Genomic DNA, 24,250 nt, shown 5'->3' with positions numbered 1-24,250 from the left:
CGCGCGCCACCTGGCCAGGAGCCGCTGCGCTGCGGCTCCGCGCGCTCGCCTCGTCTCTGCCGTGTGACGCACGGCGGCCTCCGTTTCCTGTTCCTGGCGTTGCTCGGCGCCTCCGCGCGCGCCGCTCGCGGGGCCGGTGCGGGTCTAGGTCACGTGCTGAGGGGAGCGGGAAGGCGACGTTCTTCTTTCCTCGGCCGTCGTCCGCCATGTTTTCAGGCCGGGTCAGCCTTGGATTTTCTCTGTGAGGAAATGGCCAGGGGGCTTTGGGGAGCCCCGGCGCCAGTGCCTCGGCGGAGCCCAGGCTGACGAAGCGAGGCGGCGGGGAGACCTGGAGCAGTTGTGTGCGGGGTGGGGAGGCCATGGCGTCCAGCAGTAACTGGCTGTCCGGCGTGAATGTCGTGCTGGTGATGGCCTACGGGAGCCTGGTGAGGAGATTCCCCCACCCCTTTCTGCCGTCGCTTCTGACCCAAGAGAGACCTGGTCTTCAACCTCCACCCACTCTCCTGCACCTTCTCTGGGCCTGGACTCCTCCCAGACCCGGGGACCGAAGCCACGGCCTCGGCCGCCCCGCCCCCCGCCGGGCCGTGAGCCCTGCCCCGGACCCGACCCCCCGAGCCTAGCCCGACCCCCGCAGCCTGCCACCCCACTTTGTCCCCGAAGCACCCGTGAGAGCCGCATCTGGGCATTTAAAACGGAGGCGTGTTTTGTTTTGTTTTGTTCTGTTTTGTTTTATCGTCTTGTTATTAAAGATTCCGTACTTGTTTCACTTTTTGCACAGGTGTTTGTTCTGCTATTTATTTTTGTGAAGAGACAAATCATGCGCTTTGCAATGAAATCCCGAAGGGGACCTCATGTCCCTGTGGGACACAATGCCCCCAAGGTAGGTCCTGCAGGCGCAGGAGGGCCCAGGAGGGCGCAGGACGGGATGTGTTTTGCCTTGAGGATGAGTCTGTCGCGCTGTGCTTGTCAGTGGCCCGGGCGCTCTCGGGTTGGAGAGAGCGGGGAGGGGAGGAGAGGGAAGGGTAACTCGCGGGGTTAGCGCTCCTGCCCGGCGCCATCCGCATTCGCGGAGTGAAAGACTCGGGTTAATGTGCTCTGTGCTGACAGTCGGCGTTGAGCGTCGTGTTTCCTGCTCAGGTTTCGTTTGGGATGGGTTGGGGGGTTGTTAGCCCGGATACAAGGGTTCTCCTGAAGGTCCAAGTCCCCCATTCCTGTGACAGGAACCTGAGGAAGCCGCGGGGCGTGCAGACCGCGAGTGGTCTTTTGTCTGCGGTTTCTCCTCAGAAAACTGGTTTCCTCTCAGCGTTTAAATACAGGCGAAATTTTCTCTCTCCCAAATGTCTGCTGAATCCTGCATGTATGTAGCTTTCTGCCGTCCGACAGGCACGCGAGGCCCCCGCCCTTGCGTGCGGTGCTCCCTACCTCCCAGAGGTCTAGCTGGGCTCCAGCTGCACGTGCCTTGCTGTGCCCTAGTGATCTCCCTCCTCGTCTCGCTAGCTGATTTGCCCTTTAGATCTCAGCTCAGATGTGATTTTTCTCCAAAGAAGAATATTTATTGCTTATTTTGAAGTAGGTGCTCTTAATTTTTTTCATACTATCCTGATATTTTTCTAGATACTAATTTATCACAAATTTGAGTGTGTCAATTTGTTTAATGCCCAGCTTAGACTGTAAGCTTCAAGAATGCAGGCCCCTGGGGCAGCCTGGGTGGCTCAGAGGTATGGCGCTGCCTTAGGCCCAGGCCGTGATCCTGGGGACCTGGGATCGAGTCCCATGTCGGGCTCCCTGCATGGAGCCTGTTTCTCCCTCTGCCTGTGTCTCTTCCTCTCTTTCTGTTTCTCGTAAATAAATAAATAAAATCTTAAAAAAAAAAAAATGCAGGCCCCTGCCTACATCTAACAGTAGGCAGTAATTTTTGAGTCACAAAACAGGCTACTGGGAGAATTAAAGCTAGTACATAATTCCCTCAACTCCTAGATCAGTGTCCTTTCATCAACCGGTGCTGCTAATCCTCCTCTTTTTGTTCTTTGCTAAGGTATTTCATGGAAACCTTAAAGTGTTGTGGCCTAAACGCTCAACAGAGCTTCTTCCACATTCCCTCAGTTCTCCAGATGCCAACTGCTCTATAAGAGGGATTTAGGGCTGGCTTCCAGCACATCATGATCCAGGCAAAAGTTTATTTAGGAGCTCTCTGGACTACATGAGATAAGATTCCCTCTACTTTAAAGAATTCTCTCATCTAGATTCTCATTTATTGCTGGTGGAAATGCAAATAAGTGAAACTACTTTGGAAAATAATTGGGCATGATCTAGTAAGATAGCACATGTACCTAATCTGTAATGCAGCAGTTCTACTTTTACCTTAAGAGAAATTAATTTTTTGCTAGTATTGTACCAAAAGACATGTATGAGTGTTTTAGTGATTGTGATATTTCAAGAAGAAATTTAGTCCAAATGTCTAGTTGAGCATATTTATTATAATGTATTTATATTCTGGAATACTACAAGAATAAGCTAAGCAACAAATATATAAACATTAAACTTTTTTTATGATTTTATTTACTCATTGAGAGAGACACAGGCAGAGGGAGAAGCAGGTTCCCTGTAGGGAGCCTGATATGGGACTTAATCCTAGGACCTTGGGATCACACACGCCCTGAGGCAAAGGCAAAGGCAGACATTCAACCCCTGAGCCACCCAGGCATCCCCACTAAACTGTTTTTGAATGAAAAAAGCCACAAACATGAGTAAACCTCAAAAACATACTGAGTGGAAAAAAAAAAAAAACAGGAGGCCATTCATAAAAAACTACCATTTTGTTCCAGTCCTTTTTTATGAAATTCTACAACAGACAACTATATCAATAGTACATAATGTTGCCTGAAGCAGGGAAGGAGAGGTTGACTGCAGAGACGTGTAGAAGTGTAGAACGTTTTGGGATGATGGAAGTGTTCTGTATCTTGGCTGTAGTGGTGGTTGAATGGGTGTATTCATTTGTCAAAAGTCATCAACCCAAGTTGGATGTATTTTATCTCCTTTAAGTTCAACCTCAATATAAAGTGTTTAAAATTTTAAAAGACAATTTATAGAGGAATTCAAAACATATTTTTCCATTTGTGTGAAGTTCAAAACCAGACAGAGCTAAACATCTAGTTTAGGTTGGTAATGTGATAAAATAGTAAAGAAAAGTGAGATTCTTGACAAATTAAGGTTGGAAGTTGCATTCAGTCAGGGATAGGCACTCAAGGCTTCAGAGTCATTGGTAACATGTTCATAAACAGGATAGTGGTTATAGATGTTTGTCTTAATGATTTTTCAGCTCCTTAAAATGTAGGTAACAGGTATTCCACACTTGATATATTTCACAGTGGAAGTTTCTAAAAGTTTCTAAAAAGTAACAAGGAGCACCTGGGGAGCTCAGTCAGTTATCACAAGTTTAGGTCTCCATCTCAGGTTCTGAGTTCAAGCCCTGCATTGGGCTGTATGCTGAATGTAGAGCCTACTTAAATATGGGGCGCCTGGATGGCTTAGTTAAACGTCTGCCTTTGGCTTGGGTCATGATCCTAGGGTCCTGGGATTGAGTGCCTTGTCTCCCTGCTCAGTGGGAATCCTGCTGCTGCTTCTCCCTGCTGCTTGTGCTTGCTCGAGCGTGCACTTACTCTAAAATAAAATCTTAAAAAATGTTTAAGTAAATAAATGTGAAAGTTAGAAGAAAATCTGCTGAGGCTCTTAAGAGACATGAACTTGGAACTATTAACAGTGGTTCTGGGTAAGTGAGGGGTGGCTTTAGTACTTTTTTGGAATTTTAAGCCATGGGTGTAAATTACCTATTTAAAAGGATTGAGGGCAGCCCGGATGGCTCAGCGGTTTAGCGCCACCTTCAGCCCAGGACCTGGTCCTGGAGACCCGGGATGGAGTCCCAGGTCAGGCTCCCTGCATGGAGCCTGCTTCTCCCTCTGCCTGTGTCTCTGCATATCTCTCTCTGTGTGTGTCTCTCATGAATAAATAAATAAAATCTTATAAATAAATAAATAAATAAATAAATAAATAAATAAATAAATAAATGATTGATTGATAAACTTTAGGGACGTCTGAGTGGCTCAGCGATTGCCTTGGGCTCAGGGTGTGATCCTGGATTCCGGGAATCAGAATCGAGTCCCCCATCAGGCTCCCCAGAGGGAGCCTGCTTCTCCCTCTGCCTGTGTCTCTACCTCTCTCTGTGTCTCTCATGAATAAATAAATAAAATCAGAAAAAAATGTTTCAAAGGATTAATAGACTCTAGAAGAAAGCCTTAAGAAGTTCTGTGGTCCATCAGGTAGAATGGCCCCTATGGTATTATATATTATGTACAGGCTTGCTTTTTTTTTTTTTTTTTTTTTTTAATTTCTTTTATTCATGAGAGAGGCAGGTTCCCTGTGGGGAGCCCGATGGGGGACTCTATTCCAGGCCCCCCTGGGATCACACCCTGAGCAGAAGGCAGATGCTCAACCCCTGAGCCACCCAGGCGTCCCTATATAGGCTTTCTTATGGATATATACTTTTTAAAGATGTATTTGTTTATTCATGAGAGACAGACAGAGAGGCAGAGACAGGCAGATAGAGAAGCAGGCTCCTAGCAGGGAGCCCGATATGGGATTCTATCCTGGATCCCAAGATCACAACCTGAATCACAGGCCAGCACCCAACTGCTGAGTCACCCAGGCATCCCTTTTACGGCTTTTTTTTTTTTTTTTTTTTAAGATTTTTATTTATTCATGAGAGACTCAGAGAGAGAGAGAGGCAGGCTCCATATAGGGAGCCGGACGTGGGACTCAATCCTGGGTCTCCAGGATCATGCCCTGGGCTGAAGGCGGTGCTAAACCGCTGAGCCACCCTGGCTGCCCATCTCTTACGGATATTTAGAGTAGATTATGACTCCCGGTTTTTGTCCATTTTTTCTTTTTCTGGAAGTTCTTTGTAACACCCAACTAAGATTTTAAACCAGTCAGAAATAATATTGGTACTGTAGAACTTAAGTTCTAGCAGGTTAAAAGATCTAGCTTAGGAATGTACAGTTTAGGGGCAGCCCCGGTGGCTCAGCGGTTTAGCGCCGCCTTCAGCCCAGGATGTGATGATCTTGGAGACCCAGGATCAAGGCCCACGTCAGGTTCCCTGCATGGAGTCTGCTACTCTCTCTGCCTGTGTCTCTGCCTCTCTCTCTCTGTGTCTTCCGTGAATAAATAAATAAAATCTTTAAAAAATAAAAAAAATTAAAAAAAGGAATGTACAGTTTAGAGAAGTTTTTAGAGAACCTAATTCCAGCCTTAAATTTTTTAGTCTTACCTGGCAATTTTATCAGCCAGATGAGCATTTTTATTTTTCTGCTTCTTTTGTCTTAGTTGTTCACTTGCTCGGCCCCATTTCCAGGTTGATGGAAAGCAGAGTATAAAGTAAATGGTTGTATATTGTTTTCTCTGTGTGAACAGGACTTGAAAGAGGAGATTGATATCCGGCTATCCAGGGTTCAAGATATCAAGTATGAACCTCAGCTCCTTGCAGATGGTGATGCAAGACTGCTACAGCTGGAAACCCAGGGAAATCAGAGTATGTGGCATGCTCTTGGAGGATGCTTCAGTGAGGAATCCCACAAGTTCAGAATTCCTTTGGTCTCCGAGCTGTTAGCATAGCTGCTAGCAATACCTGCATCTGTGGTTCCTCAGTTGCTGGGTATATTTCAGATACGGGGAGGCAACTTATTAGCTTGCTGGAGTTTGGGGAGTCTTCTGAGGGTTATATCTATGACCAGTCTCTTTCTTAACAGATTGCTACAACTATCTATACAGGATGAAAGCTCTGGATGCCATCCGTGCCTCTGGTAAGGGTTATCCAACAGGATAGTCAGAATTCTGAAAGCCCACCTGGGGAAGAGGGAGGAACCCACTTTATAGATACTAGAATTTGTCCTTTTTGTACATCATTGGCCAGGAGGAATTTCCTAGAGTTTGAGAGTACTAGGTTATTATTTTGTCTAAGGAAATGATGGAGGCACGTTATTTCTTCAGTAAGTGAATTTTGTTTTTGTTTTTTTTTTGTTTTTTTTTTAAGATTTTATTTATTCATTCATGAGAGACACACAGAGAGGCAGAGACACAGGCAGAGGGAGAAACAGGGTCCATGCAGGAAGCCTGATGTGGGACTCAATCCCGAGTCTCCAGGATCAGACCCTGGGCTGAAGGCGGTGCTAAACCGCTCAGACACCCGGGCTGCCCTTGTTTTGTTTCATGAACTGGATTGGATGGTGGTGATTTGCTTGTTTTTCCACCAAAAAAAGGTGATCTCTGCTTTTTCAGTAAGACCAAGATAAATGGTTATTAGGTTTTTTTTATTCTATGACCATTGTCAAATATGCTTCATCTCTGCTAAAACCTGGTTTTGGGAGGGGGGGTTGTTGTGGGGTTTTTTTGTTTGTTTTTTAAAGATTTTACTTATTTATTCATGAGAGACACAGAGGGGGAGAGGGCAGCCCAGGTGGCTCAGTGGTTCAGTGCCGCCTTCATTCAGCCCAGGGCTTGATCCTGGAGACCCGGGATCGAGTCCCTGCATGGAGCCTGCTTCTCCCTCTGCCCGTGTCTCTGCCGCCCTCTCTCTCTTTCTGTGTTTCTCATGAATAAATAAATAAAATATTTAAAATAAATAAACAAACAGGGGGAGAGAGGGAGGCAGAGACACAGGCAGAGGGAGAAGCAGGCTCCACGCAGGGAGCCCGACGTGGGACTCGATCCCGGGTCTCCAGGAGCAGGCCCTGGGCTGAATGAAGGCAGCACTAAACCGCTGAGCCACCTGGGCTGCCCGTAAAACATGGTTTATATTATAGAGCCAGGATGAGCGAGTAGGAGGGTAAATTAGAGACACTGTTGTGTACTTTTGGTGTAGGTTATAACACAGGTTATAGCTGTGTTGTCACCACCAAATGACCACTCAGATATAGCTCTATGAGTCTGGTCTTCATTCTATTAGAATTTTCCTCTAATTCACTCATTGGACCCATTTCTTAACTTGGGTGATAACTAGGAAGACTAATAAATGGGGGAAGGGTTATCATTATCTATTATCCCCACAGAGATACCATTTCACGCTGAAGGCAGGCATCCCCGTTCCTTAATGGGCAAGAATTTCCGCTCCTACCTGCTAGATCTTCGGAACACTAGTACTCCTTTTAAGGGTGTACGCAAAGCCCTCATTGATACCTTGCTGGATGGCTATGAAACAGCCCGCTACGGGACAGGGGTAAGAGGGATGGCCACTTTTTCCTTCAGGGACCTAAAGGGATACCGCAACCTGAGGGGGGTCTCACTCTTCCTTCATCTTTCCTCAGGTCTTTGGCCAGAGTGAGTACCTGCGCTACCAGGAGGCCCTGAGTGAGCTTGCCACCGTGTAAGTGTGGCGGAGACTATGTCGTTGGGGCTGGTTGGAGAGTGCTGCTATGCCCCCCACCCCCAGCGAGGTGCCCTTCCTAAGCAGTGGTAACAAAATCACCATGATGAGCTGCCAGGTCCTGCCTCTCCCTCACAGCTGAGAGCATGTGCTTCTCTACAAGCTTAGAGAAGGGGAAGCCTCTCCTCTCTAGTGCCTTCTCCTGTTTTTGTGGTTTTGTTTTTTGGACTAGCTCAGTAAAATAGTGAACTGTCAGAATTGGTGTAACATTTATACCAATAAAGGGAATAAAGTTATTTAGTATAGAGATTCCTTCTCTTCTAGGGTTTCAGTGTCATCTTTTTTAATGTCTTGGTCTGATAAAAGTAACAGCTCAGTGCCATCTATTTTTATTAGCACTTAAACAGCATTGGGAACCCTGTCAGAAACTAAGGGCATCACTGTAGTAGTATCAGCTGTTGAGTGTGTGTTACAGGATTCACGACTTTTGTCTGGCATAGTTTTATTTTTTTAAAGGTTTTATTTATTCAAGAGAGACACAGAGTGGGCACCCCGGGTGGCTCAGCAGTTTAGCACCACCTTCAGTCCAAGGTCTGATCCTAGAGACTCAGGATTGAGTCCCGTGTCAGGCTCCCTGCATGGAGCCTGCTTCTCCCTCTGCCTGTGTCTCTTCCCCCGCCCCCCCCTCTGTCTCTCATGAATAAATAAAATCTTTAAAAAAAAAAAAAGAGAGAGAGAGAAGCAGGTCCCCTGTGGGGAGCCTGATGTGGGACTCAATCCCAGGACACTGGATCACGCCATGAGCTGAAGGCAGACACTCCACCCCTGAGCCACCCAGACGTCCCACATCTGGCATAGTTTTAAATGTGCACTAACAGTAGCTTCATGGTGGTGTTTATGCAAATTTCAAAAGGGTGGGAAGGGAAAACCAATGTAGAATAAAGTTAGTTACCAGCCTTGAAAAGAACCACCTCTGTTTTCTGCTGTGTTGAATATGGCTCTTTCTCAAAAGAGGAGTATATCTATCCTTTCTTATCTATGTCCTTAAAAAGAAACTGCCTTGTTCCAAAAGCTAAAGGTCCAGTAAAAACTGCTCAAAACAGGAGTAAAAGTGAGCAGGGGAGAGGATGAGGAAGGGGGCTTAGTCCGGAAGTCACTCAAAGGAGCCTATTTGAGTACCTTCTGCTTCTACTCATCTGGGGTCCCTAGATTTATCGAATTCATAAGGACAGGAAGGAGATGGTGGATGCCAGGAGCTGGAGGGTTAGGGTTTAATGGGAACAGAGCTTCAGTTTTGCAGCATGAGAAGAGCTCTGGAGACGGATGGTAGAGATGACTGCACAGCCAATGAATGTATTTAATGCTGCTGAACTGTAAAAATTTAAAACTGATTAAGGAAAAAAAATGAAGACAAAACTGGTTAAGGTAGTAAATGTGTGTATTTTACCACAGTTTTGTTGAAAATTCAGTCCTGGGCGTGGGGGCACACATGGGTGGCTCAGTAATATAAGTGTCCGACTCTTGTTTTTGGGTCCGGTCAGGAGATTGAGTCCCATGCAGGTGTCAGGCTCTGCACTTAGCAGGGAGTTTGCTTGAGATTCTCCATCTCGCTCTGCTCTTCACCCCTGTATGTGTGCACATTCTCTTTTCTCTTTTTCTCTCAAATAAATAAGTCTGTCTTTTGTTTGTTTTTTGTTTTATTCAGTCCTTGGGGTTCCTGGCAGGCTCAGTTGGTAGAGCATGCGACTTGTCATCTTGGAACCATGAGTTCAAGCCCCACCTTGGGCTTAGAGCTTAAAAAATAAAAAGTGGTACCTGGCTGGCCCAGTTGGAAGAACATGTGACTCCTTTTTTGGGGTTTTGTTTTGTTTTAAGATTTATTTGAAAGAGAAAAACAGTACAAGTGGGAGGGGCAGAGGGAGGGAATCTCAAGCCGACTCCCTGCTGAGCATGGAGCCCAAAGAGGGGTGTATCCCAGGACCCTGAGATCATGACCTGAGCCAAAACCAAGAGTCTTGACTGCCACCCAGGCACCCCAAGCACATGATTCTTGATCTTGGAGTTGTGAGTTCAAGCCCCATGGTAGGTATAAAGATCACTTTATTTTTTTTTTTTTATTATTTTTTTAATATTTTATTTATTTATTCATGAGAGACACAGACTGAGAGAGAGAGAGAGGCAGAGACACAGGCAGAGGGAGAAGCAGGCTCCATGCCTGGAGCCTGATGTGGGACTTGATCCCGGGACTCCAGGATCACACCCTGGACCAAAGGCAGGCGCCAAACCGCTAAGCCACCCAGGGATCCCCTAAAGATCACTTTAATAAATTAAAAAAAAAAAAATTCAGTCCTTGATTGCTGGTTTCTAGAAATTTTCAGTGAGTCTAGTGAAGAGGATAGGCGCTGAAACCTGGCAAACTTAGATTTGCACTCCAACCCTGTCACTTGATAGCTTTGGGACCTCAGGCCGTTTCCTAACCTGGAAAATGGGGATGTTACCACCATTTAGAGATACTGGGATATCAGTAAGTTAGATGTTGGTAAAACACCAAATTTAATATTCTAACATGTCCTAAGTACTCAGTAGCTGCTCCTGTTCTTATTTTTTGGTGTTGAGTTTTCAAAGGACTGTTTTTGGACTGGGAATATATTAGTGGCATACATGCATTAGAGGAATCGGCAGAACTTAAAGTTTTCTTTAAATAACTTTTTTTTTTTTTTAAGATTTTATTTATTAATGAGAGACACAGAGAGCGGCAGAGACACAGGCAGAGAGAGAAGCAGACTTCATGCAAGGAGCCTGATGTGGGACTCAATCCAGGTCTCCAGGATCAGGCCCTGGACTGAAGGCGGTGCTAAACCGCTGAGCCAACCGGGCTGCCCTAAAGTTTTCTTTATAGTGAGAGGAAGAAAATGTTGAGCCAGGGGCAGCCCCAGTGGCGCAGTGGTTTAGCGCCGCCTGCAGCCCAGGGTGTGATCCTGGAGACCCGGGATTGAGTCCCACGTTGGGTTCCCTGCATGGAGCCTGCTTCTCTCTCTGCCTGTGTCTCTGCCCCCCTCTCTCTCTCTGTGTCTCTATAAATAAATAAAATCTTTAAAAAAAAAAATGTTGAGGCAGGGACTCAGTGGGAAAATTGGTTTCTCTGTTACTTCCAAGCTATCAGATGGGATTTTAGTAACTAGTTTTTAGATGGGATGGGATCAGTTGTGGCTATAGCTACGTTTATATAGAATGGACAAGCTTTGAATTGTACTCTTGTGCTAGTCCTTGTTCTGTCCTCGACCTGCCCTCTCTGTATTCTCCAGGGTCAAAGCACGAAGCGGGAGCTCTCAGAGACAGCACCAGTCGGCAGCCAAAGATCTAACCCAGTCTCCTGAAGTCTCCCCGACAACCATCCAGGTGACATACCTCCCCTCCAGTCAGAAGAGTAAACGTGCCAAGCACTTCCTGGAGTTGAAAAGTTTTAAGGACAACTATAACACTTTGGAAAGTACACTGTGACTGCCTGATGGACGCTGCTGCTGCTGGCAGGGCCAGTGGCCTCGGGTCATCTGGCTTGTGGGCCCAGGTCAGCCGAAGTGCCACCGTGTCCAGCACTTTTAGGGTTCATTCCTAGAGAATCGTTCTTCAGCCTGTTCTTACAGTCAGTTTCAGAGAGTCAGGACTTTATTTTCCTTTGGTAGTACTTTTTCCTGGAGTTGAATTCAGATGTTTTTCTTAATGTTCCATTAATGCTTCCTTAAAAATCCTCACTTGGTTTTGATTATAGTTCATTTGCCCTTTTTTTCCATTTTCCAGACTATAAATAATCCTGAGTGAGAGTTGGGGTGGTTGGGCTTGGTGTCTTCCATGTCTACCCCTTCATGCACAGCTGAATGGGGACCATTTGGGTTTGAGCTCTCTTAGAGGTGATTGGCAGGAAAGACAGACACGAACTAGTGGGGAGGTCTCGTGAGGCCGTGAGATCAATGTGGAGTGGCTTGCCTGGTTCTCCACTTAAACTGGTGTGTGGGGAAACATTAACACAACCTCCCTGACATGCAAGGATTTGCCCTTGTGCTTTCTTTCCATACTGTCTTGAATAAATGAAAAGGGAATGTTGGCACCTATCCTAATCCCATCCCCCCACTTACTTGGGGTGCTTATGGGACAGTGAAGAAATGTCAGACCAACGTATGGTTCTGACATTCTAAATTATTTAATAAAATGAGTAATTAAAAACATGATTCATTTTTTTATAGTTATTCTCTTTTTAAAGATTTATTTATTTGGGAATGTGCATGTATGTGAGCAGAGGGAGAGAAGCAGATAACCCCACTGAGGGTGGAGCCTGACAGGAGGCTCCATCTCAGGACCCTGAGATCCTGATTAAGGATCAGATGCTTGGGATCCCTGGGTGGCACAGTGGTTTGGCGCCTGCCTTTGGCCCAGGGCGCGATCCTGGAGACCCGGGATCGAATCCCACATCGGGCTCCCGGTGCATGGAGCCTGCTTCTCCCTCTGCCTGTGTCTCTGCCTCTCTCTCTCTCTCTCTGTGACTATCATAAATAAATAAATTGAAAAAGAAAAAAAAAAAAAAGGATCAGATGCTTAACAGACTGAGCCACTCAGGTGTTCTTTGGACCTAGGATCATACAGAGACCCCACAAAAGTCCTAAAATTGGGACTATGGTCCTTGCTTCTAAAATGGCCTGTGTCACTAATAGAAGGCAGGAGAACCAGGATTCACCTCAGGTCTCCAGGGCAACAGGCCAGGTGACCAATCAAGTCCTAGGCTCAATGTTTTGTTGGAGGAGAATGTGTTACTATGACTACTGAGTCCTGGGTGACCCATTGGACAGAAAGGAGAGCCTGTTTCGCGTCTCACGTCCCGCCAGCTTGGGAACATGTCTGTGGAAAAGACAATGAAAGTAGAAGAGGTATGCAGAGGAGGAAGGGGGCTAGCTGACCAGAAGCAGACGGTTTCCTGAGGGGCCCATGCTGTAACTGCTGGTCGTTCCCTACCAGCTCCTTCCGCATGTTTTCTCTGATCCCTTCTGAAAGGAGTAGCATTTTTGTCCTCACTTCCCTAGGAAGTGGCCATTCTCCGTCAAGAAACAAAAGCCCATGTGCCCTCAGGGAAAGGTGCTGGGGACGGGGTGCTGGACATCAAGGGACATGAGCAACTTGCTTTTCTTGCAGAGTTTTCAAAGGGTCCAGGGATTTAAGAAGATGGTTGACAGGTAATGTCTGCTTCTACCCCTTCCCTTACCTGTCCACTTGACCTTGTCACCCTCTCATGACACGTCCCTTCCAGCCACCTCTCAGATCGGCCTCGTCCTCATCCTGGTCCTCGTACTCCTCCTGGTCCTCGTTCTAGTTTGGGGCTCCTTGAGAAGGAAGTGGGGGTGGGGGCAGGAAGCAGCCCTTTTCAGGGACAGCCTCCCAGTGCCCACTAGGTCCTGCTACCCACATGGTGATTTTATTGTCCCTTTCTTCCTATTCTCTGAAGGGAAATCAGGTCGACTTTTTGTTCTTTTATTTGTTAAGGAGAATGCAAGTATTTGCTTTGTTAATTATGTGATAGGTATGCTGTATTTTTATTTTTAAGATTTTATTTACTTGAAAGAGAGCAGGAGCAGGGAAGGGACAGAGGGAAAGGGAGACTCCCCACTGAGCAGGGAGCCCGATGATATGGGGCTCGATCCCAGGACTGTGGAATCATGACCTGAGCTGAAGGCAGACATTTCACTGACAGAACCCCCTGGGCGCCCCTGCAGTAAGTATTTGGTGAGTGAGTGAATGAGAAGACTAGGCTATATGTCATCTCTTTTTCACCATGAAGCTTTTTAAAAGACATGTGCTCAGGTCTTAATCTAGAAAATTCTGACTATGATGGTCTGCGATCAGGTAGGATAAGCCAGTTTTCTGAGGCTTTGCAGATGGTTATACGCAGAGCTAGCAATTAGGATATGAGGGAGCAACTGCATATAATTTTAATGGGAGTCCAGACTGATGGAGATTTTTTACAAAGACACTTTGATGAAATCTGTCAAAACTTAAGATCTCAAAATTCACACATCCTTGGAACTGGCAACTATATTTCTAGAAGTTTACCATATATATATACACACACCAGCAAAGACTCAAGATTGTACAGACACAAGAGTGTTCTAGACAGCCATTGTTTATAAAAGTAAAAAAGGGGGCACCTGGCTGGCACAATCGGTGGAGCAGGCAGCTCTTGATCTCAGGGTTGTGAGTTCAGGCACCATGTTGGGGGTAGAGATTACTTTTAAAAAATAAACCAAAAAAACTAAAAAGTGGAAACAATCTAGCTGGTTAAATTATGATATAAAAATACTAGGCAGGGATCCTTGGGTGGCGCAGCGGTTTGGCGCCTGCCTTTGGCCCAGGGCGCGATCCTGGAGACCCGGGATCGAATCCCACATCGGGCTCCCGGTGCATGGAGCCTGCTTCTCCCTCTGCCTATGTCTCTGCCTCTCTCTCTCTCTCTCTCTCTCTCTGTGACTATCATAAATAAATAAAAAATTTAAAAAAAAATACTAGGCAGCTTTTACACAGAATGAAGCAATTCTCTGTGCTGGAAGAAAAAGTCCAAGTTGTTAGATAATAGTATTTACGTAAATATATGAATTCATGGTAGGTAATAATAGTGGTATATGATAGTAAAATATTCTGGAAGTATACACAAATACAGCTTTGTTGAGAACTGGAACAAAAGAAGAAAGATTTCACTTTTCATTTAGTGTATTTTTTTAAGATTTTATTATTTTATTTTTGTTAACGTTTTATTTATTTGACAGGGAGGGAGGGAGGGAGAGGAAGGGTTAGAGGGGGAAGAAGAGGGAGAATCCCAAGCAGGTTCCACACCCAGCACGGAGTCTGACAGGAGCTGGATTTCAACCCTGAGATCACTACCTGACTGAAGTCAAGAGTTAGACACTTAACCAACTGAGCCACCCAGGCACCCCAAAGATTTTAAGTAATCTCTACACCAGCATGAGGCTCAAACTCATGATACCAAGATCAAGAGCCACATGCTCCACCAACCGAGCCAGCCCTCTTTTAAAAAATTTTCTAAGAAGATTTTATGTATTTGAGAGAGCTCGCACAAGCAGGGGTAGCAGCAGAGGGAGAGGGAGAAGCAGACTCCCTGCTGAGCAGGGAGCCCGCCATGAGGTTTGATCCTAAAACCCTGGGATTATGACCTGAGCTGAAGGTAGATGCTTCACTGACTAAGCTACCCAGGCACCTCCCCACCCTTTTTTTTAAACACAGTGTATTTATTGAATATATCACAACTGTTCAACCAGAGACTTCATTTAAAAAACAGGGACACCTGGGTGGCTCAGGGTTGGTCATCTGCCTTTGGCTCGGCATGATCCCCAAGTTACGGGGTCGAGTCCCACATCGGGCTTCTTGCATGGAGCCTGCTTCTCCGTCTGCCTGTGTGTCTGCCTCTCTGTGTGTGTGTCTATCATGAATAAATAAATAAAATCTTAAAAAAATTAATAAAAAACAAAACAAAGATGATACCACAGCTTAGAAAGCAAAATCCCAGGCAGAAATGAAAGGACAGAACATCTAAGGAAAAAATAAAAAGACAGCGCTTTTTTAAGGAGAGACAGTCCATAGTCAGGGTTCTTGGCTGGAGACCTGCTCTGAGGTTTCTTGCAGGTACATCTGAAAGACCATGGGTTTTTCTGGAGCTCATAGGGCTATCAGTGTTGGTTTCTCCCAGAAGGCTCTCAGTGGATAGCAGTGGTCCTAACGTCACCCACGGCAGATTACCTGTCCTGCAGGATGTCCAGGCAGGTGTGACCCTGGGTGTCCACATTGGGGTGGTAGCAGACGTGAAAAACTTCACTGTGGGCGACTTGTAAGGGGAGCCCCTTGGGAGCGCCAAGGAGAGCTTGTACCTCAGTCTCCTACACATTGCCAGCTGTTCTGTGATGGTCCCCACCCATTTGAAAAGGTCTGATTCAGGGAAGGCAGAAATTCCTTTGTTGCCAGACATCCGTGAGGGACATAAGCTCCTCATGCAGCCTCTTGCCCACAGGGTCCCAGGCAGCACCTTTGTTGGCAGCCGCTGGGTGGCAGTTGCGGGAGGCCATCTGGGCAGCGTGGGCAGGAAGACAGGAACTCAGAGAGCACGACTGCGACTCTCAGTATATTTCTATATGGGTTAAATTTTCTATCATCTGTAAAAAGAATACTTGATTTTTTAAAAAAATTTCAACAGGGCGGGAGCGCCTGACTGGCTTCGTAGGTGAAGCACATAACTTTTTTTTTTTTTTTTTTTAAGTCTCTATCCACCTATTCATGAGAGACACAGATAGAGAGGAAGAGACACAGGCAGAGGGAGAAGCAGGCTTCTCACAGGGAGCCCGATGTGGGACCTGATCCCAGGACTCTGAGATCATGCCCTGAGCTGAAGGCAGACGCTCAACAGCTGAGCCACCCAGGCATCCCATGCACATAACTTAATCTTGGGACTGAGTTCAACCCCACACTTGGCGTAGAGATGACTTAAAATCTTTACGGGCTCAGATGATTAAGTACCCGACTCCTGATTTTGGCTCGGATCAGTGATCTCAGGGTCATGATGGTGAGAGATCAGAAAGCAAGCTGAGGACAAAGCATAGGCTGACACCCCACAGTCCCCCCAACTTCCAGGTGGGATATGTGTGACATCCCCTGGCTGCCCTGCACTAAGGGAGGGAAAACCAAATGGTTAATTTATAGAGATTACAATCCTGCAGGACTGGAGTCTCCCTCAATTTACAAAATTTACAATTTTCGGGATCCCTGGGTGGCGCAGCGGTTTGGCGCCTGCCTTTGGCCCAGGGCGTGATCCCGGAGACCCGGGATCAAATCCCACATCGGGCTCCCGGTGCATGGAGCCTGCTTCTCCCTCTGCCTGTGTCTCTGCCTCTCTCTCTCTCTCTCTGTAACTATCATAAATAAATAAAAATTTAAAAAAAAAAAAAAAAAAAAAACAAAATTTACAATTTTCTTAGTGATTTACAAGAAAAAGGCGTTTTTATCAATAACCTCACTTCCAGAAGGAAGCTCCCAAATGTCTTAATGTTAATGCTTTCCTAGAGGGAAAAACAGCCTTAACTCGACAATGGCAAGGCCTCCAGTATCCTGTGAGTCTTCTTTAGCAGATGAAAGTTCTTTAAAAAAGCCCGCTGTGTCACGGGATCCCTGGGTGGCACAGCGGTTTAGCGCCTGCCTTTGGACCAAGGCGCGATCCTGGAGACCCAGAATCGAATCCCACGTCAGGCTCCCGGCATGGAGCCTGCTTCTCCCTCTGCCTATGTCTCTGCCCCTCTCTCTGTGTGTGTGTGTGTGACTATCATAAATAAATAAAAATTTTTAAAAAATTAAAAAAAAAAAGCCCTCTGTTTTTCCTTACCTCACCCAACCCCAATGTTTATAATCATTGACCCCTCACAAACCTGGGGCAGCAGCTTTTTCGCCCAAGGTCTGGTGTCTCTCCCCTGCCCCCCAGCCCACCCTCTGCTTTAATAAAACCACCATTTTGCACCAAAGACTTCTCAAGAATTCTTTCTAGGCCATTGGCTCTGGACCTTCCCAACATTCCAAAACTACATCAGTGAGATCAAGACCTTCTTCAGGCTCTGCACTCAATGTGGAATCTGCTTAAGATTCTTTCTCTCCCACTGCCTCTGCCCCTCTCCCCTCTCTAAAAAAAAATAAAAATAAAATGTTTTTTAAAATTTTTCAACAGGATTTATCTGAGCAGAAGATGTGGTGTGTGTGTGTGTGAGAGAGAGAGAGAGAGGGGGAGAGAGAGAGAGAAATGCATAATTGTCTTCTGTATTAGGGGCACCTGGGTGGCTCCATCGATTGAGCAGCTGACTTCTGATTTCAGCTTGGATTGTGATCTCAGGGTCCTGGGATCAAGCTGCATATTGGGCTCCCTGCTCGGTGCAGTCTGCTTGTTCCTCTCTCTGTTCCTCCCCCTGCTTGGTCTTTCTAAATAAAATCTTAAAAAAGAAAAAAAGCAACCTGGGGATGCCTGGGTGGCTCAGTTGGTGGAGCATGCAACTCTTGATCTTGGGGTTGTGGGTTTGAACCCCACACTGGGTGTAGAGATTGCTCAAAAATAAAATCTAAAAAAAATAATAATAATGAAATAAAAATAATAAAAATAAAAATAAATAAATAAAATAAAATCTAAAATAACAACAACAAAACGCACCTTACCAAATGATTCCAGAATCTGTCTAGCTAAGATTGAGAATCATGGTATAACAGAAGGTATTAATTCTTACACTGGATTTGATACCCACGTCTGCCATTAAGTGACCTTGGGTACCTTACCTAACTCTGTTTTCTCATGGTATGATGCAAAATTTGGTATCTGACGCATGGCTGTTATGATTAAATGGCCTGCATATTCAACATAGACTAGGGTTCTAAGTTAGTTCTAGTTACCCTTTCAAGGAGTTTGCCATCTTCTGACATTGGCATGGAGGTTCTGGGAAGAAAGTGGCCTCACCAATAGGGTTTGTATCTCCATTCCTCACTAACCCATCTAGCTCCTACTTCTGTATCTGGGGCAGGTGGCGAAATTCACATACTCGCTGTATGTGGCAGATGACACTGAGCCAGAGGAGAAACCTGTATGCTACCCTAAGGATGCAGGACACCATGGGACAGGAGTTGGCACTGGCCAACAAGCAGCTACTGATGGTGAGTTCTAGCAAGGGTGACTTGAAGCCTCATCCACTATTACCCTGTGCCAATGCCCACTGGATTCCCAGACTCTTTGTGGCTGCCATTACTCACACACCTCATCTGCCTCTGAGGGTTTCAGCACTACACCAGAGATGTGACCTTCTTCATGAAGTGGCTCTTTGCATTCAGTGGCAAGTGGCACGTTCTCACGTCCCAGAGCGCAGACTCGTCCTTGTTCAGTGTCCTTGCTCACTGGCCTCCTAGAGCCTCTCTTTCCTAGGTGCCTAGCAGAGCTCATGGTTCCCGGTGCTCTCAGCAACTATTTGCTGAACATGGGGCTTCATCCATGCAGAAAAAAATTGGGTGGGCTTCCCCTCTGGCGGTGCAGCCTCTCTGCTACTGCCCAGCTCTATGTCCCTGCTAAATCCAAATCCACAAGAGGACACAAGCTGGAAAGCTACCAGGGGGAGAGTGAGGACGAGGGCAGGCAGAAAGCAAACCTGACACTGTGTTCTGCCCTCCCCGCCAGGTCCGTCAAGCGGCCCTGCACCAGCTGTTTGCAAAGGAGCATCGGCAGTACAAGCAGGAGCTAAGTCAGATGGGCAAAGCATTTTATGTGGAGAGACTCTGATGGCAGCTGAGACAAAGCTGGCTCTCAAAGGCTCGACTGTAGACATACGCTCGTTCTTCAGCCCTAAATCTTCATTGTTTGGACAATGTTTATTCATAGCTGTAACCTTAAAACAACTTCGTGGGTTTTGCTCACTGCTGCTCAGATGTCATTTCCTCTGGTCTTTCTGTCTTTTTTTTTTTTTTTAAGATTTTATTTATTCACAAGAGACACAGAGAGAGAGGCAGAGACATAGGCAGAGGGAGAAGCAGGCTCCCTGCAGGGAGCCCAATGTGGGACTTGATTCTGGATCCTGGGATCATGCCCTGAGCCAAAAGCAGACACTCAACTGCTGAGCCACCCAGGCGTCCCTGGTCTTTCTGTCTTCTTGGGCAAATATCTCTAAGTGTGGCTGTTTACCCACAGGGCCCCTGTGCTTGGGTGTCGGGAAGTCTGGAGTCATGAGACCCAGGACAGGTATCTCTCTTTTAATTCAAATTCCTGCCTTTCCCACCCTTGCCAATTGACAGGGCTCCAAACTGAAGTGCCCTGGGCAGTGAGGCAGGGAAACTAGCAGGCGGAGGGAAGTGGGGAGCAGTGACATTTATGGTGAACTGCCAAGAGCATGTTACATCTAAGGACATTCAAATTCTGAAGAATTCTAAGTACTGATGGATCACATATGTTTGTAGACCATGGAGATCCACTTCACATCAAACCACAAGGCAAGCCTGAGGGATCCGCATTGTGCAGCTTTAACAAAGTGCAGGGACACCACCAGGCCTCTGTCCCTGTTCCTTCACCTGCTGTCTGTGTCCTCATTGGCGACTCATCCTCTGCATACTAACCTGGCACCCCCCTGCACTCCAGGGGGCTATGTGCATGTGCTGCACAACTCCCATCTCCCCTCCCCTCCCTGCCCCTGCCCCTCATCTGGCTCCACCTTCCAGGGTGCAGTTCTTGTCAGAGCCCGCTCCTTTTCTCCCTCCACACCCCACCTCTGGGCACAGAAGCAGCAGGTATAGAGAAGGGTATGGGCTTTGGAATCATGTGGGTTCAGAGTCCAGCTTCATCCCTGAACTGTCCTCACCCTGTGTAAGGTAATTCTCTGAGCCTCACTTTCCTTTTCTGAAAGTGGAGGAAATAATTTCCATCTCACAGGATCATTATGAGAATTAAATAAGATAATGTATGCAGAGAGCAAGCCTAGTGCTGGACAAATGGTAGGAATCCTCCCCTTCCCTCTCTGATTTCCCTGTGACCCTGGCCACCCCTGGTGGTGCTGAGGTGTCACTCCATCCCATGCCTGCCTCTCTGCCCTGTGCATCTGCTCATCCTCCAGCCTCCATCACCCTGTTTCCCAAGTGTCTTTAGTCAATGACTCCCAAGTTCCTGTACCCAACAAGACCTGGGGCCGTGGGGTTGTTGGGAAGGTGGGCATGGACAAGGAAGGAAAGTGAGGGGCGCCTGGGGTGTCCAGGTCATGATGTCAGGGTCCTTGGATCAAGCCCTGCGTCCTCAGCAGGGAGTCGGCTTGGGATTCTCTCCCTCTGCCCCTCCACCTTCCCGTCACTCTCTAAGATAAATAGGGGAGGTGAGGTAACTGCATTGCCAGGGACAGAAGTGGGCACACTCAGCCGGGATCTGACCTGCAGCTGGAGGCCGGGGCTCCCGCTCGCCCGAACCCCTCTGTTCACATCCTAGCCTGTGCACCCCCCCGGCTTTATCTGCGCCCGGCATCCACCCCCATCTGCAGCTTCCATGCCCCCAGGAGAGCCTGGCCTTGGTCTCATGGAACCCAGCAGATCTGGGTCCGGATCTGGCCTCCGTCACTTACTCCCTGTGTGGCTTGGGGCGTGCTGCCTTAACTCTCTGCGTCATGGTTCCTTGTTTATAAAATGGAGGTGACACCCCCCTCACTGGGGATTAAATAAAGCACTCTGTAGAGAGGTGGCATCTGATGTCCAATGAATGGTCAGCCATCGTGATGACTTCCTGCCCTGGGATACTTCTTCCCCTCTTTATTTCCTCTCTGCTACCTGGCTGCTCCCCATCCCCCCACCACACTCCTTGGCATCTCCTTAGTTCCCCTTTCCGCAGTTCAGGGCATCCACAGAACACCCTGCCCCCTCTGCCTCCCCGACCTTGGCCTCTGTCCCCAGGGCTTGTCAGTGCTAGGCTGGCTTGGGTATTGGCAGGCTGGCCCCTCGGGAGCCCGTCTCCCCCAGTCCCCTCTGTCTGCTCTGTCTGCTCTCATCACATCAACTATTTCACCCCATCACACCCAGCCACCCCCTTCTTCCTCTATGGCTAGTTCCTGACCCATCTCTGGCTCAGAGGGGCTACACAGAAGGCACTTGCAGGAGAGCGAGAAAGCTTTCACGTGAGGCCTGCCTCTCTGCCCTGTGCGTTCCTTCATCCTAGGTATGCTGTTCCTGCCTAGGGATGCCTGGACTCAGTCTCCTCTACACCAACACTCACTACCTCCGTCCCCTGGTGCCCCAAACACCAAGTCCCTTCAACTCCTGCTGGTCCTTTCCCAGCCTCTAGCTCCCTCGGGGTAGTCCAGGTTCCCAGAGAAAGGAACTAAATGTGGGCTTTGGGGTAAGAAAGGTGGCCACAAAGGCAGAACTGATGCAGGCCCAGCAGGAGCCACAAAGGAGTGGGGACAAGAGCACAGGGCTACCTTGGGCTTGGATGCCCTTGTGTCTGTCTTCCCTGGAAGGCAGGGGCCACAGAATGGGAATTGACTAGGCCTTCGGACAAGCTATTGATCTACATCAAGGGCACTGTGCCGTTGGGGGATGTGTTGGGGTGAGGGGGGGCGGGAATCCAGACTAATGGGAACAAGGACACATGGAACAAGCCTGGGGCTGAAACAGAGCCCCCTCCTCCCACCCCTGCACTTCCACCCGAGCCCCCTGCCTGCCCTGTGCGGCTATAACTTGGGCTCCTTTCTGCCACAGTAGAGAGAAGCATCTGCCTGCCGCATGACATTCAACAGATCTGATCCTCTTCAGAAGAAAAATCCCCCAGAAAGGAACCAGGCTGGATCCCATGAGGGAAGACTCTTAGAGAAGCCAGGCCAGGAATTCTTGGTGTAAAATGTTCCAGAAGACAAGAGCCCTAAGAACTGCAGGCTTCTTTCTGGCAGAGGGGTTCTTCCCCTGATTCCATTCTACCCGGCAGGGGAGACCATAAACCTCTGGAGCCTAGGCTGGAGCCTGCCAATGAGACAGGCCACTCTTCTCTTCTGGACACCCAAGGGTGACCTTAAAGGTGCCTGCAAGACATGGGGAGAAGGTGAGAAGGGACAAGATGATGGGAGGAAGCAGCCAGGCATTCTGGAAGTTTCTCTGGCTACTTTTCTGTCATATTTGAGGTGGGAGGATTCTAGGAGGGGGTCAGCTGGAAGGCTCTCAGCGTTTGCTGGGGGTGATCTGGAAGATTAAGTGTTCTGTTGGAAAGGTAAATCAGGATGTGCAAGCCCCCTGCCCCCAACCCCCGGAAAGCCTCAAGGCAGTGGGAAGGAGGATGAGGGGAGCAGGTGGCCAGGCTGGCTCTCAGCACTGTGGTCATGACATGAGGGGGAGAGGCTCTGTGTGGGAGCCCTTGTTAAGGATAGGAGCTCGGATGTGGAGCTCTGCCAGGTACGCTTCCTGGTTTAGGCTAACGTGATCCAGCAAAGGCCAGGCACTGGTAGGAGAGGAGTTGATATAGGGATGGCACGAAGGGCAGATGAGTAAAAGCCAGCTATCTTGGGAGGTGAAGAGCAGGGTTCAGTGTCCTTCCCTAAGGATATGGCTTGCCATCTAGCCATGCTTGGTGGCTGGAGGGGAGGGAGGCAAATGACCACTAAAGCTTTCCTGCCTGCTTCTGTGTGATATGTTTGATATTGGGTTGTTTAATTAGGAATCAACTAAATATCGAACATATTCTTACAGCAGTGGGCAATTTGGCATCAACCTCTGGGGCTCTGGGGCTCTGACTGAACCGTTTATTTCCAGGACTCCTTTGGAAAGCTAGTGGCGGCAATGTATGTGGGTATCAATATTAAGCTGGAGAGCTAGTGTGGGAGTGCGAGGGCTGGAGTTTGAGTATTGAATCTCTCTGTATTTTTCCCTTGTACTAGAAGGGATGGATCTCTCATCTTCTGTCCTTGTACGTTTTTCCTCCTTATTCAACACTGCCCTGACCCTTATGGACTATTGCTTCCTATCCCTGGGGCCTCCTTGTTCACTCATCTTGCAGTGAGGGGCTGTGGTTTTTCTGCTTTCCTTGAAGAGTCAATTGATGGTCTAGCTGCCCATCTACCTCTAGTGACTGGAAGCTCCTAATAGTGGACTCCAGTTTTACCCTGTGCCCTGGTGGGTGTCTCAGTTACCCCACTGCTGGGGCTTAATATTAACGATAGCCATCAATCCTTGACATATGACTACTTGGAACCCTTCATGTTCTTTTCTGATAGCTTTGGTCATCTTGAATAGTGCCCTTCTCTCCCCGGGCATATTCTCAGATTGTATGGTGCTGGTATACTGGGATCAATTGCCACCTGTCAGTAAGAGGCTCCAAGTGGAAGAATGACATGGCCTGGAAAGAAGCCAGGGAGAACAGAGATCATGAGGGTGATGTGATTGTGATGAGTGTGTGTTAGTAGGAAGGTCAGGTGGGGGTAAGGAGGGAACAGAGAGCTAGGAGAGTGGAGAGCAGCACAGAGCTTGGTCAGTGTGGGTATGAAAGTTCTACTTAAAGATCCCTGTTGGCAAACAGAGGGCATGACCCTACCCAGAAGACTCTGACCCTCCCCTGCTTCTTTCCCCCACCGCACTTTAAGCTCTGGGAGGGCTTTCCAGATACCAACCTTCACTGCTCACTCCATCCCTGTGGCTCTTAAGGGGGAGGAATGATGTCTCCCTGCCAATTAGAGACTCTTGAAATAGCACAGTAATTTGATCTGGGGATCTGGGGGACTTGTCAAGGATCAGGAGTGACCTCCCTCTTCACTATTACTCAAGGTTCCTGAATACTGGGAATCAAAAGGTAAAAGTCAACCAGTGGAGTCTGACCAGCATCCATTATAGCAGGGTAAGGGTAATGGGGAAACAGAAGGGTAACTGGGACCCTCTGGACGAGAACCACCCATCTGGAATTGCCAAAGTACGCTTCTCTCTCTCTCTCTCTCTCTCTCCCTCTCTTTTTAAGATTTTATTTATTCATGAGAGACACACAGAGAGGGGTAGAGACACAGGCAGAGGGAGAAGCAGGCTCCCCACAGGGACCCGATGTGGGACTTGATCCCAGGACCCCAGGGTCACGACCTGAGCAGAAGGCAGACACTCAACCATTGAGCCACCCAGGTGCCCCCCCTGTCAGTGTTCTCCTTCTCCCTGTGCCTTGTTCTTTTAAAACACCCACAGAGCTGTATGGAGAGTGGAAAGTTTCAGGGTCAGGGAGAACCTCTCCCTGCCCCCACTTTCCATTGTCTAAAATCAGCCTCAGCTGTTCCCTAATTT

At 47.7% G+C, this 24,250-nt stretch overlaps 2 protein-coding genes across 3 annotated transcripts; both read left to right on the top strand.

Moving 5' to 3' along the window:
• Positions 1 to 26: 26 nt before the first annotated feature.
• LTAP1 (lipid transport auxiliary protein 1) lies at positions 27 to 11,640 on the top strand. Of its 2 annotated transcripts, XM_077900833.1 has the most exons (7): positions 35 to 425; positions 779 to 880; positions 5,467 to 5,584; positions 5,802 to 5,855; positions 7,101 to 7,267; positions 7,356 to 7,414; positions 10,720 to 11,640. In XM_077900833.1, exons 1-7 carry the CDS (start codon positions 360 to 362, stop codon positions 10,913 to 10,915), a joined length of 762 nt encoding a protein of 253 aa, XP_077756959.1. In that variant the 5' UTR covers positions 35 to 359; the 3' UTR covers positions 10,916 to 11,640. The 2 variants fall into 2 exon arrangements, with proteins under 2 accessions (XP_077756960.1, XP_077756959.1); XM_077900834.1 differs by lacking the exon at positions 779 to 880 and having other exon boundaries at positions 27 to 425.
• Positions 11,641 to 12,038: 398 nt separating this feature from the next.
• Positions 12,039 to 18,904, top strand: CFAP141 (cilia and flagella associated protein 141). Its single transcript, XM_077900835.1, has 4 exons — positions 12,039 to 12,333; positions 12,596 to 12,636; positions 18,013 to 18,142; positions 18,657 to 18,904. Exons 1-4 carry the CDS (start codon positions 12,301 to 12,303, stop codon positions 18,756 to 18,758), a joined length of 306 nt encoding a protein of 101 aa, XP_077756961.1. The 5' UTR covers positions 12,039 to 12,300; the 3' UTR covers positions 18,759 to 18,904.
• The last annotated feature ends 5,346 nt before the right edge of the window (positions 18,905 to 24,250 follow it).

Source organism: Canis aureus, chromosome 6 (assembly GCF_053574225.1).
Source record: "Canis aureus isolate CA01 chromosome 6, VMU_Caureus_v.1.0, whole genome shotgun sequence".
Classification (NCBI taxonomy): Eukaryota; Metazoa; Chordata; class Mammalia; order Carnivora; family Canidae; genus Canis; species Canis aureus.
Note: the sequence above shows the minus strand (reverse complement) of the source record. Positions and strands in the feature narration are given on the sequence as shown.